Source organism: Vidua chalybeata, chromosome 8, assembly GCF_026979565.1.
Source record: "Vidua chalybeata isolate OUT-0048 chromosome 8, bVidCha1 merged haplotype, whole genome shotgun sequence".
Taxonomy (NCBI): domain Eukaryota; kingdom Metazoa; phylum Chordata; class Aves; order Passeriformes; family Viduidae; genus Vidua; species Vidua chalybeata.
This window is the reverse complement of record NC_071537.1, coordinates 13,878,925-13,897,040: the sequence shown is the minus strand read 5'-3', so window position 1 is coordinate 13,897,040 and position 18,116 is coordinate 13,878,925. Positions and strand designations below refer to the sequence as shown.

Here is an 18,116-nt window from a genome sequence, read left to right as displayed (position 1 = left end):
CCTTGAACACAATCCAAGCGGCAATATCAGCATCAACTTGGCTGAACCCCCCACCCTGGGTTTATTGCCCTTATTCCCCTCCATGCTCTCACACTATTGGAGTGGGTGCTGCCTCCACCAAGTGAGGGATCTGAAGGGACTTTGACCAGCCCCCTCCCACCCCAAACACCATGAAAAATCCTGGGAATGGCATGGGGGTCAATCCCTTGCCCATCGCTTCCCTCCACACCCTCCCAGCTCTGCACTGCCCAGTTGGGCAGCTGCAGGCTTCCCTAACCCAGGGTGTGCCAAGAGAAGGCTCAAACAGGTGCCACTGCACCCCACTCCAAGCCTGTCCCGGTCTTGAAGCCAGGGTACTCGATGCCATCTCGGCGTTCCAGTCAGCACTGCCACCTGCAAGGGACCAGCCCCACCTGCAAGGGAGCCCCAGGCTTTTTCCAGCAGAGGAGCAGTCCAAGGCAGGGCTTTTCTCTGACTCCCAGCACAAGAGCAGGGAGCAGGAAAGATGCTTGGCAGCAGGCCCAAGCATGCTCCCTTGGGGGCTGCCTGTGAGCGCTCCTCTCCTCCATGAGCTGCAATGCACTGAGAGGGCCTAGACAGGCATCATCCATCCCTCCCTGCCACTGGCCATCCTTTCCTGCCAAGCACCATACCACTGCAGACAGCTGTAATCTCTCTGCAGTCACACAAACACCTCTCCCTCGGGGGAAACCCAGAGATGAGATGTCCCCCCTCTCTTTCTTTTTGGCGAGCCGGAGCAATACCAAGGAGCAGGCTCGAAAGGGACAGGCACACAGAGCAGCGGGCTCGGAGCCAGCAGAGCCCTGCCCGAGCTCTGTCCAAGGGCTAGAGCCCGTTCCCAGCCCACGGCCGGGAGCGCCGGTGGAGGATCTTACACTGCCCCCCCGTGGCCATTGCGGGTGGTGCAGGTGGGCGCAAAACGGCTGGGAGCCTCGGGATGCCAAGTCCTGCAGCCAGCAGAGCCCAAGAGACTGTCAAGAGGGGTCCTCAAAGAGGCATTGACCCCGTGCCAGGCCCCACTGCAGGCTGCCACTGTGACAGTCACGCGCTCGGTGACCTCAGTCCTGCCCCACTCTCCCCAGACATCCCACTCCTGTGCCCAGTCCACGACCTGTGCGACATTTCATGGGGCCGTACCACAGGCAGAGTCCCTGGGGTCTTGAGGGGGGCACAGCCTAAGCGCACACCTGGGAATAGCCCACGCAAAGGAGGAAACAAGGCAGTGCTGCTGTTTGAGCATCCGTATTTATTATATGTCTGGGGCAAGCCCAGGCTGCCACTTGCCTGGACTGCTCCAGTTGAAGGCCAATGACCCATCCTCCTTAAATATTGGTTATAAAACAAATTTTTTTCCTTTTTCATTTTATTAAAAATCTCATCTCTCTCTCCATACTTTTTTTGCCTTTTGTATTTGAGTATAAAAGTGGGGGCGGGTGCTCCGCCTTGCCTGCCGCTACCTCCGCAAGCTGCGCTGTGCCTGCCGCAGCAGAGTGTCAAAGTCCAGGGAGTCAAACTTGCTCTTGACGGGAGCTGGGTCAAAATCCTCACGGTTTGAATCTGGAAGAGATGGGAAGAGGCTGTCTTGAGCCCATGGAAACACTGGCATAGTCCTGGCCATTCCCACAGCAAACGTATCTTGTTTCACCTGCCAGCCTCTAGACCCAGAGTTGGGCCAGCCTCCAACACAGTGCTGGAGAGACAGGGAGCCCCCATTCAATCCTTCAGGGCAGGACAGTTCCTAGATGCGGCTCTGCTGCCAACCCTGACCGACTCCAAGGACAGGGACTCCTACCTACGTCTCTGGAAAGAAGAGAAGGACCCAGGAAGGCCAACCCCCATCTTCGAGGTTGTGCAACTCACCCAAGTCAGCGTAGTTCCTCCTGCAGAACTGCCTGCGGCCACCAAAGCACAGGTCAAAGGGCTGCTCATCTGGGCGCCGTAGCTTGTGCCCACTCTCAATGGCGGCAAAGGCTTCCTCAGCATACCGGTAGGTGACAAAGCCATAGTTATCCCTGACATTGGAGGAGATCAGCAGCAACAGTTATGTTTGTCCCCCCCTTGGTCTGCAACATCTCCTTGAGTAATGGGAAAAGGGCCAAGAGGAGTCATCCCTGAAGGGACAGACCCATCTTCCCACAGCTCTTACCCCTCAGAGCGGAAATGCAGGGTACACTCCTCAATGTCCCCAAACACAGAGAAGCGGTGCCGCAGCTCTGACCGTGTCATCCTGCTGGGGATCTTGCCGATAAACACAACTCGCCGCTCCTCCTGCGGACAGGGATGCCCCATCCATGAGCAGGACCACTCACATAGAACACCCTTCCCTGCATGGCCTCCCACCACACTGTGCCCTGGCCAGGGCCTCCCAGAAATGCTGCTGGCAAAGCTGAACCCCCGTAGCTTTTTGAAGTGACAGAGGGGCTATGGACCCCCAAATTTCCAGTCCCAGATTCCCAGCCCTCCATCACTCACTATTGCACGTTCCTTCTGGAGGATCCTCTGCCTTTGGTAGTGGTCCTGTGCATCGTAACTGTATCTGTCAGGGCATAAACCAGACACATGAGCTACTGAATCATGGGGGTGTCAGAAGAGTGATTCCAAACACAAGGGAGATCTTGAAGGAGTGGGTCCATCCCTCCTCCACAGGAGGCTGGGAGATGGGTTGGAGAGCTCACACTCCTGCAGGATGGCGACGCTCACCTTCTCCACCTGTTACTCCTCCTGCGGGGCGAGGGGGAACGGGACTGGCTGCGGGATGTCGACCTGGACGAGTAGGAGGATGCTGATGATGAGGATGAGGACCTGTCTCGGGACCTGCCACACGACCCACAGCTGGAGCGAGAGGAGGAGCTGTGGGAACATCTTGAGCGGTACCTGGGGGAAGGAGAGATACAGCTAAGCCCTCCCTCTGTCCAGCATCATGAGGCTCCAAAGCAGAAAAAGATATCCATCCTCCCCATGGTACCCAGCATCCCACTCAGACAGGACCTATCCCCAGGATGGGGAAGCCTCTGCCCAAGATTGCCAGGGCAGCAACAACACTACAGAAATGTTGCTCCATTAGGCTCCCAATGCCACAGAGAAAATGAGCAGGCTCACAGGAGGCACAGCTTCTGAAGAGCAAGAAATAATCATGGAGGAACTGTGAAGCACAGGGCTTTGCCTGGGAGGGCCCAGAAAGGGCTGGGACTTCTGTGCTGAGCCCCACACGATGCATAGGACAACACTATATCCATGTCCTGCTCAACAGCCATGTCAACAGAGACTGCAAGAGCTTCTACAGCAGGGCCAGGGAAAGCTTAAGGACAGCAGGATCAAAACACATCTGGGATTAAGCTGTGCTGCCTCCAGCCAGGAGCACAGTCCCTCTCCAAACATGCTGGCCATAGGTGGTCCCTGCTATGGGCAAACCCAGGCCTGGCAGGGCATGCTGCCTGGCTCTGCCACATATTCTCCTGGAGGACAGCAAATCAGGGTGGCACAGTACACGGGGACATTTTCCAGCACAAGGCCAGCTGATTTGCCAGACGTGTTGCTTGACAATCCCCAAGCTGCACATCCATGGAACATGGCACTTTTATACCTGCCCTTTCCAGCTCCAGCCTCTGCATTTACTGGCCATCAGTGAAGGGGTCTTGGACAGGCCCCTCATGCCCAGGGACGTCTCCAGAACTGGCTGAACACCAAGAGAACAGCAGAAAGAGAAACCCTTCACCAGCTCCAGTGCCTCCCAGCCCAGCTGGGACAGGCTGCACATCACTCAGATGCACAAGGACTCCGAAAGAAATGCATTCCACAGAGTCCAAGGTGTCCCACTTTCCTACACAGCCACCTGCATAAGGAGAACATGGAGCCCCCAAGGCAGCCAGGCCAGACAGATTTTTCCCTGCTTGCCTCCAGCAGCTCCCTGGAGAGCTCCACTGTGGCTCCTCTCATTTCTATACCAAGGGCTGCAGCAGCTCCACAGCACAAATATGAACACATGCCATAATACTCCAGAAAAAGCATCCAAAAGCAAAGATGCAGCCAAGGACTTGTAACATGGTCTGGATGTTCCAGAAGGAGTAAGGAAGTCTGGCTCAGTAGTGGTTTTGCAGGCATATGGGCCCAGATGTGGGCTTCAGCAAGAAATGGATGGGCAGGGTGTTGCTGCAGCTCCCCCACCCTCTGTGAGCCAAACATCTCTTCAGAAGGGACACAAGGACAAAAGCATCAAATCCAGCCATCTAGTAGGACCATAAAGATGTGTCTGGGGTCTTGCTAAAGACCGGCCACTGGACAACTGCCTGTCTTAGGTTGCAATGAAAGATGTAACCAGAAGTATGTATTCTATCACCACCTGTTGAAACCAAGTGGAGCAGTGCTCTTCATCTCTTCCATGACCCTGCCCTCATAACTCCGGGCGTTGGGGGCATATCCTCTGTTAAAACCAGGTGGGGCAGTTTTCTTTATCTCTTCCATGACTCATCCTCCATCCAGAGAAATATCTTCAGTTAATGGGCCATTGACTCTCACTGCATAAAATTACATCATCCCATTGTGAGATGCTCCACCCAGGGGGAGGAGCCAAGCATTCCTACCTAAAGAAAAATCTGGTATGTGGAAATCCAGGGGAGCCTTTTTCCACTGGATTCCCAGAGGAAGACCAGGCCCATCTACACCACCACTGGCCCTTCAGAGGAAAACTACACCCTTCTACAGGATCTCTGCTTCAACAGAACCACACCTGTCACTCCAGGAGGGCTGCAGCTACCGTTTAATTGGACTGCTACCAACACCCTGACCAGCACGGTGTCAGGTTGTATTCGTGCTCTGTCAGTGTTTTACTGCATTTTTATTTTAATTTTCCTAGGAAAGAACTGTTATTCCTACTCCCATATCTTTGCCTGAGAGCCCCTTAATTTCAAAACTATAATTTGGAGGGAGGGGGTTTACATTTTCCATTTCAAGAGAGGTTCCTGCCTTCCTTAGCAGACACCTGTCTTTTCAAACCAAGACACTGCCCCAAGAGCAAGCAACAATCCACTGCTTACCTTCGCCACCGCTTGGGAGGTGGGGAGAGTGACCGTGACCGGGATCGGGAGGATGAGGATGAAGATGAAGATGAGGACTCACTAGCTCCATCCGAACTGGAGCTGAAAGAACGGCTGGCACGGCTCCGGCCAGCCCTCCAGCTGTCAGTTGAGGGGCTGGGTGAGTCCTGGGGTCTCCGGTAGCAGCGCAGGGACCTCTTGGAAGCAGCATGGCTGGGCTGAGCACTGGGAGTCTGCACCTCCTGGTCCCGGCAGGGGGATGCAGCTGGAGACAGGAGCACTGAGGTGGGGGGACTGCTGCACCCAGTGGTGGCCTTGTTGGGGATGGTAGTCCGATAATCCAGGGGAGCTAGGCAGGCCATCCCCAGGGGCTCTGGGCTGTGCCCCATGGTGGTGTTAGGGGCTGGTGGGGTGGGCTCAGGTTGGTCCAGCGTCCGTTTTGTTAAGGAGGAGATGGGTTTGATAGTGATGTCCCGGTGGTGTTTGACATTCCAGCGGGAGCCACCTTCGGCAGGGGGCTGCGTGCCAGGGATATTGCTGCTCTCGGGCTGTGGTGCACCCAGGATGCAGTAGTCATGGTCTCCTGAGCAGACGTGGCTGGGGGCTGTGCTGGCAGGGGCTGGCACCATACTCTTCACCTGGATCTTGTTGGGGGGCAGTGGCTTGGCTTTCATCAGCTTGGTTGTTTTCTGGGACCCTTCCTGGGGCATGGACCCAGGTGACTTGGTCTTGGCCAGCAGTGAGACAACAGGCAAAGGCTTCCAGAGCTGGTGAGGAGGTGTTGCTGGGGGCGTGAGGCCTGGGAGAGCACCACAACATTTACAAGAGCAGCCCTTCACTGCAACCCACCCAGCTGGGGCTCCCTCATATCCCAGCCCCCCTCACTCCCCAAGGTGCCCCCCAAGACATACAACAGCCCTCCCATGACATGGCAGACTACCCTCCCTTGCCCCAAATATTCATTACCTGCTACATTGGCCAACTCAGAGGCCTGCAGGCCATCTGGGGGCTTCCTGTCCTGTTGGGTTGGTGCATCCTGCTGGGTCTCAGGCCTGAGAATGGGAAAAGAGCTTTGTCAAACACAGCAGGCAAAGCCCAGCCCCAATCCCCACACCTGGGGCACCCACTCAATCTGCCCCACTGGCCAATTCATGAGGACAGAGGATGCCAGAGAGCTGCAAGGATAAAACGTGCACAGCCTGGTCATGCTCATCACTGCTTGTCTCAAGTTTTCCCCCTAAGTGCCAGCTCTGTCCCAGTCCAGTGACAAGCCCAGCCCCTTCTAGGGCGATGGACACAGCCCCAGCACACTTCAAATCCTGCCAGGACTGAAAGCTGCCCTGTGCCCTTGCTTTGCTGGGCTCCATGCTGGGCGCCAACTGCCAAGGTTTTGATACTCACCCAGAGCTCCCTGTCAGCTGCCTTTCCTCAGGGGGCTGTACAGGAGTTTCCTCCTTCTTGGCTGAAAAGACAACAGGTAGGTGAGAGTGGCAACAAGTGGGGCTGAAGAACAGGGTCAATGAAGAACCCCAGGAACAGCTCAGAAGAGCACAGCACCTGAAACCCAGCTCCCTGAAGGTAAGAGCCGTACGTCCTTTTTCCTTTACAGACTCTTCACCACCCCTTTAGTTGCCATAGGGACCCCCAGGTGTTCCCACAGGCCAAGGAGATGGAGGCACAGACAGCCACAGGACAAAACACCTGGGGCAGGGTAACATGAGCCCACAGGCAGCAGCATCACAGCCCTCCCACTACCACCCTGACACAGGGAGCATGGACAGCCCAGGGAGGCCAGCATGGCATGGAGGAAGCCCTGTGGGGGACTGCATGCCAGATCCGCACCTTCAGACTTCTCAAACTGCTCCAGCAGGCTGGACAGGTCGGTGGCTTCAATCCCTGAGCCAGGGAGAAAGCACAGTAAGTCAGATCAGCTAGAATTCCCCCAGCACCGCAGTGATGCACCCCAAACCCATTCTCCCCCTGCATTAACCTCTCTGGATGGTGGGGCAAACACTGGGGAAGAAAAGAAGTAGCAGAGCCTGCAGCAGCTGTGCATCTCCCAGATGGACAGGAGCACCCAGCTCTGCAGTTCCAGAAGGGAGTAGTTTCAGGACAGTCAGGCCAGACCATCCATTGTAGGCAACATCCTAGCAGAGTACTGGGAAGAGACTGCAAGCCTGTGGGCATGGCTTTGCCACCCTCACCCCCAGAAGTGCCAGGAACCGGTCCTGCTACCCAGGTTGCCAGCAGCACTGCAGCCTTGCTGGCTGCTGACACTCAACCCAGCGTCCTGCAGCCCTCCCACTCACCGATCTCACTGATGAAGGCTTGCACAATGTCCTTGCTGCTGTCTCTGGGCTGGGCTGGGCTGAGGAGTGGCTGGTGCCTCCATGGTCGCACAGTGGGTGCCTTGGTGGGAAGGCTGCTTTCTCGACCTGCTTTCCGTGGTGGTGCCACAGTCTGGGAGGTGGCTTTTTGGCCAGGCAACTCCTGCCCAGCAGTTGCCTTGGGCTCCAACAGGGCTTTCTCTGCTGCTTCCTTCCCTGGCGTGACAGCCTTCTCCATGGTGTGGGTGCCAGGGGACTCCCCAAAAGGGGCAGGAGACACCTCTGCCGGGCAGCAGATGGCAGCTGGGGGGGCCTCTGGGAGCTGGTTGGGAGTTGCAGCTTGGGACTCCTCCAGAGGCTGGGTGGGGACAGCCTGGGGGACTGGCACTGCAGGAGGGACCCTGCTGGGGTGGGCAGGGGCAGCTGACGGGCCTGGCAGGGGCTGGGCTGGGGCTGGAGCCAGAGGGGCCTTGGAGAGGGAGCTCTCTCCTGCCATCCGTGCCTGCCTCCTGGGATCTGACACCCTGCCAGCCGCCGGCCTGGCCGGGCCACCTGCAGGCCCCATCTCGCTGCTCAGGGCAGCAGGTGACTGGGCAGGGAAGGCTGGTGGCTCCGGACAGCTGAGCATAGAGGTGGCAGGAGACTGCCCATGCAGAGGGGCTGTGCCAGGGTGGCTGCCAGCTGGGAAGGCAGTGGCAGCCTGCACTGCTGCTCCAGGGTCCCTATATGCAAGGGAAGGCACCGGAGGCGGCATGGGGATTCCAGGCCAGTAGGATGGTGGTGCCCACCCAACTGGGGCATAGGGGCCGCCTGGGCCAAACGGAGGCGGAGGTGGCAAAGGTGGAGGAGGCCAGGCCATGGCTGGAGGCGGGAGGCCAGGCACCACGTGAAAAGTACTGGAGGAGCTGGCATTGGGTGGTGGGGGCAAACCATGGCAGCCCATGGGCTGCGGACTGAAGCAGGGCCAGGAAGGCACTGGTGGGTAAAGGGCATAAGCACCGGCGGAGGCTGGCGGCATCCCAGTGGGGGCCACCCCAGCAGCTGGGGGCACATTTGGTGCGACAAAAGGCATTGGTGTTGATGGGGGTGGTGGAGGTGTGGCAGGTGCTGGGGCTGAAGTCAGAGCAGTGGGAGCTTTGCTGGCAGGAGAAGGGACAGCAGCAGGGCTGGTGGGTTTCTCTGGTCCCTTCTGAGCACCGTCTGCCTCGGTGGCGAAGCGCATGGGTGACACCAGGCAGGGGATCTCTGCCAGCTCTGTTGGAGGCTCAGGGACACTGGGCCACTTGCTGGCCACTTTCTTCTTGCCTTCCTGGCTGCCACTCGTGCTGGACTGACGGTGCAGCATGCGGATGCGGTACTCACGCAGGCTCAGGGCCTTGGGTTTGGCTTCCTTAGGCAGGCCCTCACTCGGCTCTGCTGCTGGCAGGCTTTGGGCAGGCTCCAGCACAACACCCTGCTCTGGGAGCTGAGAGGCAGCCTCCGAGACCCCACTGCCCTGTTCGGCAGACGGCTGCACATCTCCCTCACCCTCAGCCTGGTCTGTCAGGCTGGGATGTGCAGCTGCTGGCTGCCCCTCCACACTTGGTGCAGTCTTCTCCAAGGACACCAGAATCTTGTTCTTCTCCAGGACCATATTCACGGTTTCTGGTGCTGGCTCCTTCTGCAGCTCCTGCTTCACCTTCTTAGGAAGGAAGGCCCCTGCTGTGCTCCGAGGCCTGCCCCGGGGCCGTGGTGCCCGCTCAGCATGCAGCTCCATCTGCCCCTCCTTCCGGGCTCGTTCCAGCTGCTGTGCCAGGAAGTCTGAGACCTGAACAGAGGGACACTCTGCCCGCTGCCGGCTGCCGGCTGGCTGGACATGAGGCTGTCCAGAGCCAGCAGAACGGAGCTGGTGAGCTACCCAGTCCCTGCCAGGCCTGGCCTGCTTGGTTTGGTCCTCCTCTGCTTTCTTTTTCCGACTCTTCCTTGCTCTCTCACGGCCCCGTCCCTTCTCAGAGCATTCACGTTTTCCACCTGCTGGGGCTTCTGTGCTGTGCCAGGAGCTGCTGTTGGGACCTGAGGCTCCAGGTGCCACTGTCTCCAGCGGGGAGGTGGCCTCTGGAGTAGTGCATGAAGGCTCCTTCCCAGTCAATTTTTCCTCTTTCTCCTCTTCCAATCCATTTTCCTGGGTTGGAGCTCCTGGCAACTCCCCTCGATCTTCTGGGATTGACTCCTTGGTGGCCTCCTCTATTCCCAGGAGCTGGGGCTCCAGGTCAGGGGAGTTGGGAGTCAAGGGCTGCAGAACCACAGGGATCTCCACACTCTCTCCCTCTCCAGGCACAATTTCCAGCAAGACAGGACTGCTCAGAAGTTCCTTGGCCACAGGCTCTGTGTCAGGGTCCAGGCACACGGTGAAGGTGGGCAGGCAGTAGGGGTGCATGGACTTCACCAGCTCACTCAGGGATACGTCACCTGTGTTGATGATGCAGGGGTCTTCATGCTCCTCCAGCACTGCCCCTGCCTTGCTCGCACAGAAATCCACAGCTTCCATGCTGTTGTCTAGCTCCAGGCTCAAGGCAGCCTCTTCCTCTTCTTCCTCCCCATCACTGCGCTGTGGCAGGGGCTGCTCTCGGGCTCGGTGCCAGCCCACCTTCCTCTCCACTCTCGGGGTACTGCAGACTTGCTTCTTTGGCAGCATTGGGTCCTCAAGGCCATGAGTAGCACAGTCCCAGGCCACATCTGTGTCAGTCTGGGAAGGGGGACCACAGCAAACATCAGTCCCTGGGCTTGTAGCAGCACTCCCCCAGGACAGCCAACTGGGTCTGCTGCAACTCTACAGCATAGCCCCATGGCTGACAAAAAGCTGGGACACATTTGACCTGCCCAGTAAAACACAACAGAGCTGGAAATCTGACACTCCTATGGGAGCATCCCCAGTCTCTGGCACCCACCACATGAGGCAGACCCTGCTCCCACTGCCACTGGTGCCTTGCAAAAGCATCGTCTCAGGGAAAGGATGCCTGTGCCAGGAGGGAAGGCCGGGGCTACAGAAGAGGCAGTTATCCCAGCACCACCCCAACAATGCTGCTTCAGCTTCCCCTGCTCAGCTACTCACCTTCCCAACCACAGAGACGCCGCTGCTGCTGAAAGGCCTGAGAGCCTTAGGCTGTTCCAGGGTAGAGCTCTCGCACTCCAGCAATGGGCGGGATAAGGTGAGAAACTTCTGAAACTGGAAAGATGGACAGCAGATGAGACAGTGGCAGGTCTATGCTGCTGAAGGGGACAGGCCACCTCCAGCCCCACAGTGCCCATGCACTTCACCCCACAAAGCCCAAGAGCAAACAGCCCTGTTTCACCCACACTGCACGCAGCTCCCATCGGGGACATGCTGCTCCCCAAAGCCTCTGGCACATCTCTGGCTCTATATAAAGACTCAAGGGGGAGGCATGGCCCTCCAGAGCACTTCTCTCACATTGGAACTGTCACGAGAGTACTTCTCAGGGTACTGGGGAGCAGGCTCCTACTGCTTCAGGGCACCCTCATGCTAGAACCTAGCAGAGCCCTGCCTGAGCATCCTCCCATGGGCTCTGGGGTCAGGCTGCATCTGTCCCCCAACTTACCGAGGGATTCTCCCGCTCACGAGGTGAGGTCAGCAGCTCTGCATCCACGATGGTATCAAAGGGGGACAAGGTCTCATCATCCGTGCTGTCCAGGATCTCTGTGATGGCAGTCAGCAGGGACAGCTCGTTCTGTGCATCCAGGCAGGCTTTGCTCTGCTGCAAGGGTAGGGATGGTCTCAGAGGGCGATGGGATACAGCCCTAAGACCTGGACATTGAGGACACTGCCATCACCCCCACCCATGCCACAACCAAGGCCAGCCTGGCCACCACATCCCACATCTGTGTGTGAGCTCCCACCTCGCTCAGAGAAAGATCCTCAATGATGGAGATCACAGAGGAGTCAAGATAGTTCTGCATTGTCCCCAGGATCTCTTCAGCTTCTAAGATGGTTTCTGCATCCAACGATGTTAAGTTCAGGTCATCGTCCTCAAGGGAAAAGCACTGTTGAGGAGCATGGGGAGCCAGGTAAACACTTTGCACAGCCCCACTACCAGCACTGATTTCCTCACAGTACACATGAGCATCCGACAGATTCTGCTGCAAACAGTGGCTGGGCACCCCCAGCTCCCTGAACACGCAGGGGAAGCAGGCGGGACGCAGCTGCAGGTCAGAAGGTGGCATAGGGGACCTTTTCCCTTGCTTTCAGGAGAGTCCACTGCACAAAGGCCTGGGCTGCTTTCAGCCCGAGACCCTTCCAATTACTCAGGATGCCTCCACACCGAAAAATTCTGCCCGATTCACTCTGCAGCTGCACGACTGGGAAAGATGAATGGATGAAACACCAGGCTCTACCTAATACCACACAGTGGTCGTGCAGGACAGGGAGGGGACAGGCTAGCTCCAGCCACTGTCACGCGCTCCTCCAATTCCGGCTGTTGGCGCCTCAGATGAGCCCAAAACCATTATGAAACTCATAACAAAAGTGCAGGAGTCAGCAAGAGGGGTGTAGCCAGCTGCCACTGCTGGAGCCCTACCCCAATACCTCTGCTGCAGGCTACAAGAGGACATGGTCTGTGCTTGCAATCCAGGACCAAACCAGCTTTGTTACTCTTCCTCCTTCAAATTCCTAACCCTACATCTTTTCCTGTCCCCCAGCCACCTCCAAGGATGCTTGGGTAATTTCAAAAAAGTATTTGCACTGCACTCCAGGGTGTCACACAGCCATGCTGCAGGACGGCCAGGAAAAGCCAGATGCTGGGCAAGGGCAGGGGCTGCAGCCCCCAGTTGAGCAGAGCCACAGGACATACAGAGCAGAGCAGCAGCGCAGGCGTGCCACCGGCACGAGACAGGATGGGAATTCCTGTTTGTAGATGGGCTTAGGCAGAGAGATAATGGAGGCTGGGAAGATAAGGGCACCAAGGACAGAGCCCTGGGAGAGTACACCTCCCTCCCAAAGCTAGCTAGATGGGAGCAGGCTGCAACCCATCTTCCTGCCCTTGGAGCAGCACCAGCACCGTGAGAATACGGCTGAGCCTTCAGGGATGCACATATGATGCAGTTCACCTCTGTATCATGTAAGTACCACACCTTGCATGAGCCTGTGCCCATGCAGAACAAATTGTATCTTGTCCCTAGAGAGAAGCTGCTAATACTTTGAAATCCTCTTCTAACAAGCAGTAAACTGCACCAGAGAGACAGCAGGCATTTCACAAAATAGGTGTTTCTAAAATACAACAGTACCAAAGCCACGTGTCCAAACCCCTGGTCCCTGGGGCTCTTCAAAGACTCTATCTGATAAGACTAAGCAGGCACTGCTGGCCACAGCACAGCCAGGAGCCCTTTGCAACCCCAGAACACAGGCACCCCAAGACCAGGCTGGGAATCAAAGCCAGGACACCCACAGCAATGCTCTGAAGCTACCCATCCCAAATTCCCCCAGTCTGTGACATGACAGCCCAAAGGACTAGGAGTGTACAGTGGTTTGGGGCTCAGCACACAGCTTGCCAGCCCAGAGCAGCCTCTCCCAGGGCCCTCTGCCTGGAAGTGGAGCCCACCAGTGATACCAGGACACCACTCCACTCCACCCCATCATGCAGATCAGGCTATGGAGCAGTTTTAGAGCAGTTTTCCTGCTCTGCATCTCCAGTCCCCTCCCTCGCCAGTGGTCAGAGCGCAGCACAGAGCCTGCTGGCAGCTCTCTAAGCGCAGCCTGGCTGCGATTCCCGACCAATCCTCACGCAGATACTGGGAGGACATCCAGGCTCACACGCCCAGCCCCGGAGTGCAACCCTGAGTCAGCGATGACCGGCAGGCAGAGGTACCCGGGCCACCGAAGGAGCCAGCAGGAAGGAGCACCAGCAGCCCAGGGACGCAGGAACCATCTGACCCCTGCCTGTAGATAGCAAAGGGATCCGAAGGACACCCCGGGGCTGCACAGCCCTGCCCATCTGGCCACAGGGCGGCTCTCCCCAAAGAAAACATGTAATAAAAGGTTTCCAGTTGTGATCAGTGCTGGACATTAGGAAGAAGGGAAGTAAAACCCTCCCACTCAAATGGCCTCTTCCTGTGGCTCCTGCCCGCAGCCCGGGAGGGAGGGCGGGCAATCTCCCATGCTTTCCTCGATTCCCTTGACTCAGCGCCTTGCAACAAGGAGTCTCACAGCCGTGAGTCACCGGCCTGGGCTGTATTCCCCCAGGATTCCCTTTGATCCACCTGGGGACGGGCAACTCCTGAAGGCCTCATCACTTGAGCATCGCTTGTGCGTCGGGGCGGGGGTACGAACCAGCCCAGCCTGCTCCAGCGTCCCTGCCCGCTCTCCTCCCTGCCAGAGACCCCTGTCACTCCTAGCCCGGAGGGAAGGGGGGAACCCGCCGTGCCTTCCTTCACAGCTCCCTGTGTTTGCTTTAAGCAGCGCTGCAGGGAAGAGGGTCACGGGAATGTTCAAGGACAGGCTTCGGCTCTGGCCACGCGGTGCCCAAGCCACCAGCACTGCCGGGGAGAAGGGAGGATGCCCACAGCCCCAGAGTGGCCTTTGGGCACGCGGGGTACTGGGACTGGGGCTAACTGCTTGCAATGGACGCAGTCTAAGCGAGGCCACCAGCTCTGCCGGCACCCACCCGGCGCAGGGTACGCTGCGCTCGCTGCTCTGCTCCCCGGAAGGGACAACGGAGGCCCCCGCAGGCCGCTGCTGACACGTGTGCCCGGCGTGCTGCGGCTACGCCCCGAGCACAGGGCGGCCATGGTCCCCGGCTGGCTGCCAAGGCTGCTCTTACAGCGCCGGAGCTGCCGGCAAGGGCGCGGGGTAAGCCCGGGAAGCCGGAGGGCTCCGCCCGGCGAGCGCGGCACAGCCAGAGGATGCTCCGTGAATTCCTCTGCTGCTTTCGGAAAACATCAGGCGGGAACACACCTCTCTTCCCCCATACGCAGCCCACTCTGCTCGCGTCGGGGAGGGGCGAGAGGGGTTGGCGTCCTCCAGCCCGAGGTCGGGATGGGGGGGGTCTCCCCCGCAGCCCCTCAGCCACGCAGGAGGACCCTGACGGAGGCAGAAGCCTTTTTTTCCCCAAAAAAATCCCGACAAACGCACAACACAGGTGCCCCCGCGTTCCCTCCTGGGGTGCTGCATCCCCGCGCTCCCCGTCCAGATAGCAGCGCACTCGCACCCAGCCCAGCCTCGCCAGGGGCCCACGGGGACCGGTGACAGCGGCAGCGCCGCGCCCCACACCTGCCCCGGCGCGGGAACCTCTTGCTACGGGATAAAGTCCCGCTCCCCGTGGATAAGCTTTCTGTAAGGCTGGGGGAACATCCCCCGGCCCGGGCCACGTTCTGCAACCAGAGCTCCTGCCACCGAAACCGGCGGATGTCGGTGTCCCAAACCGCGCCAGCCCCAGCTCCCCGCGGCCGCAGGTGGCACAGAGCGCCGCCGGGATTGAGGGACCGCGGGGAACGACGCGAGCGGCATCCCCCTGTCTCCCACTACCCAAGGCCGGGGTGTCATCTCCCGCAGGGGACACCAAGCCACCCGTCTCGCCGGGTCCCGTGGCCGTGGTGCGGCACTCCTAGCCCCATAATCTCCCCGCGCCGACACCCCACGCCGGCGAGAGCGCTTCGGACACCCCATTCCCCCACCCAAAGAAAGGGCGCCCCACTCCGGGACCAGCGGAGGCGTCGCCGGCCCGTACTGCGACCCCCGCCCGCCGCCGGTGCGGCGGGCCCGCTCCGGCACACGTGGTGCAGCCGCCGCAGGAGCCGCCCCGGCCTCCACGTGTCACGGGATGGCGCGGCCCGCCGCGCCCCGCCGCCCCTTACCTGCAGGGGGCTGCCGGCGCGGAAAGGCGGCTCGCGCAGGGCTCCGCCGCTCGCCGGGCCCCGCGGAGCGGCCGCGGCGGCAGCACCACCGGCCCCGGCCCCGTTGGCGGCGGGCACCGCTCCGCCCCGCCGCGCCGCCATCTTGGCGCCTGTGCTCCCAGCGCGGCCACTGCCGAGAGCGCCACGTGACCGCCGCCCGCCCCGCACTACAGCTCCCGGCGACCCCCGCGCCGCCCCGCCCGCGCGCGGCACGCCGGGAGCGCACCCTTTCGGCGCTGGCCGCGCGCCGAGAGGCGAGCACCAGCCCGAGGGGGCGCCCGGCCTCGGCAGCACGGGCGGCCATCTTGAGGGCGGGCAGACCCTCGGGCTTCGCCGCCATCGTTGCGGCGGGCGCGGACGAGGAGGGTCGGCCCAGCCCCGCGACGCGCGGTGGGAGGGGCGGCGCGGGCGGGACTGGCGGGAAGCGCCCCCTGGGGGCGGGGCAGGCGCGCGTTTTCCCGCGGCGCCACGGGCCCGCCCCGCCGGCTCTGGCGCACACGTGTGCGCGGCCGATCCGCGTGTCCCCGCGCTTCCCGGAAAGCAGGGGCAGAGCCGCTGCGGGCCAGCGGCTCGCCGTCTCCTGGCTGTGAGCGTTCCCTCTGCCTGAGGTGCCTGTGCTGCACTGCCATGGTGCTCCATTGAGCCTAACCTCGTGTGGGGCTGGTGGAGGTGACACGCTCATGTGGTGGGCACAGGAGGGATGAAAAAAACTGTCGGGTATGAAAGGAGGGATGGGCACCGTGAGCTGCCGTGCAGCCTCCTGGCATGGCAACGAGACAGGGTACCCAAGTCACTGCTTGTGCCTAGCCTTGTGCTGCTCTCCAAAGCTGGCACACAGAAAATCACCTGGAAAATGTGAAGGAGCCAAACTGTGCTCACTGGACACAGTTGCTGTCCAGCCTGGCTCCCCAGGAAGGCAAGGGATGCCGGTCTGCCCAGGTGCTTGGCCTGGCTCTGTTTGGTACCCTCTGTTCAGGAAGCCCAGGGTCCCTTTGGGTGCTGTCACTTCCTGTGGCTCTTCTGGCTTCCAGACAAACAGTAGGGTCATCTCATGGAGTTCAGGGAAGTGCTTACAGCAGCACAGGTGCAGTGTGGACATGTCACTGGAGCTCTGAAGTGCACGATTTGCCAGGCGGGGGGTAATCGTCCCTGCCTCTACATCAGTCCCTGGAGCACAGGCCTGCCCAGGGCAGATTCCCTTGGGGATCCAGAGGAGAGAGCTGCTTTTTTCAGCCTTGTGTGCCTGGTCATTGGGTTGAAGTATGTCTGACACACGGAGCCTCATCCTGCTCTCCTTCCTTCCACCTCTGGCACAAGGGACTTTAAAACGTGATCACTCATCACACATCACTTCCTGCCTCGCAGGGGCTGCTCCTCCCTAGCCACAAACACGCTCTCTGAACAGGGGGGCTGCTCCCCTCCACCTCCTTGTCCAAGGAGCCCATAGCACATCTCACCAACACTTGTCTCTGGCCAAAATGCTGTCTGAGCAGCAGGCAGGCCGCTGTGTCCTTCTCCAGGGCTATGGATCCATGTGTGAGCGCTGCAGAGCACACCTGCTGCAATGGGCAAATGTGAGCACACCGCTGGGGTGTGGGGGATTTTGCTGGATGTAACTGGCTCCTCAGGCCAGCACCTGCTTCTGGCACTGCAGAGGAAGCTGGGGAGACTGGGCAAGTGCTCCAGATTCTCTGCAGCCCAGGTGTGGTTAAGGAACAAGTCACTTTTGAAAAGTCAATGTTTCTGTCCACTGGCCTGAGGAGAAGCTGTCCATAACCTAGCACCCAGAGACCTGCCGACAGGGATGTGGAGCAATGTTCCCCTTGGAGCCCTGCAGCTTTCCTTATCCTGCTCCACACCCTCCTTTCCTGTCATGTCCTCTCCCCTGGGCACATCCAGGGCATGCAGTGACCTGCCTAATCCCTCTGTTCCTGTGTTTGGCAGGACCCTGTGGCACAACAAGGCTGATCTCTGACAGAGCAAGCCTAGCCTGGTGTGCATCCTGTAAAGAGGGACCATATTCCTTGCACATAGGGTCCTCGGAGTGTCACCATAGGGAATCCCATCTGCAGGTATCTCCCTCCCCCAGTACAATCCCCAGCAGGGAGGCACTCCTGGCACAGGGCAACACCAGGCATTCCTGCTGGTTTACAAGAAAAACAAACAACAACCAGAAAGGAAAATGCGCATTCTACATCCCTAGCTCCCTTCCCTCTGTGTTGTGACCACTCTCTGGCCAGGCACAGCCAGATGCTGCTCAGGGCCATCCAGTTTCAGCCTGTGCAGCACCCAGGGTGGGCAGCTTGCTCAGGGCTAATAGGCACAGTGTGAAAAGGAGCGCTCAAAAACCCGTCTGATGCTTAATGGACATCTCCACTCAGTAGAGGAATGTGAGTCCCAACCAGGCAGGAGCAGATGGGCTGGAGTTGGCCCTTCAGAGAAAAGAGAGGGCTTTGGCTCCCTGGGGCAGTTTGCTCAGCCCAGGACGCTGCTCCGATCGTGGGGCTGGGGCTGCACCTTGGCAGGGCAGTAGAGGGACAGTGCTTGCCTTTGCAGACTGGGCTCTGGCCCTACAGCTGGTGTGCAGGAGCAGAGCTGCGTGGGGCTGGGCCTGGATCCCTGATGAGATCCTCTAGGGCAGGTGTCCCCCAGAGACCTTATCCGTATGGCACTCTGCTCCTTCTGCCCTGGCATCTCTCTGGCCCCCAGCCTCGCCCGAGATGCTGTCACATCTCTTCAGCACAGGTGCAGCACAGACCAGAGCAGCTCCGAGCCTCCTGTCTAGCAGCCTCTGCTATCCTCGCACAAGGCACAGCAATCGCCGGTCACACTCTCCCTGATTGTGCAAAGCGCT

The 18,116-nt window shown here is 59.4% G+C and overlaps 1 protein-coding gene across 2 annotated transcripts; it reads right to left on the bottom strand.

Annotated features, from left to right (window-relative positions):
• Nucleotides 1-1,247: 1,247 nt before the first annotated feature.
• Nucleotides 1,248-13,352, bottom strand: PPRC1 (PPARG related coactivator 1). Of its 2 annotated transcripts, XM_053949036.1 has the most exons (13): nt 11,276-13,351; nt 10,978-11,133; nt 10,473-10,586; nt 7,364-10,106; nt 6,897-6,950; nt 6,456-6,516; nt 6,021-6,106; nt 5,055-5,853; nt 2,722-2,895; nt 2,494-2,557; nt 2,168-2,289; nt 1,882-2,033; nt 1,248-1,578 (listed from the first exon to the last, which is right to left on the bottom strand). In XM_053949036.1, exons 1-13 carry the CDS (start codon nt 11,597-11,599, stop codon nt 1,475-1,477), a joined length of 4,953 nt encoding a protein of 1,650 aa, XP_053805011.1. In that variant the 5' UTR covers nt 11,600-13,351; the 3' UTR covers nt 1,248-1,474. The 2 variants fall into 2 exon arrangements, with proteins under 2 accessions (XP_053805011.1, XP_053805012.1); XM_053949037.1 differs by lacking the exon at nt 6,897-6,950 and having other exon boundaries at nt 11,276-13,352.
• Nucleotides 13,353-18,116: the final 4,764 nt, after the last annotated feature.

Coding starts and splice junctions, on each gene's coding strand:
- PPRC1 (XM_053949036.1), bottom strand. CDS start 11,599: ATGCCACCTTCTGACCTGCAGCTGCGTCCCGCCTGCTTCCCCTGCGTG. Junction 6,951..7,363: donor AGCCTTCATCAGTGAGATCG/GTGAGTGGGAGG, acceptor TCCCTGGCTCAG/GGATTGAAGCCACCGACCTG. Junction 2,034..2,167: donor CTGCATTTCCGCTCTGAGGG/GTAAGAGCTGTG, acceptor CTCCAATGTCAG/GGATAACTATGGCTTTGTCA.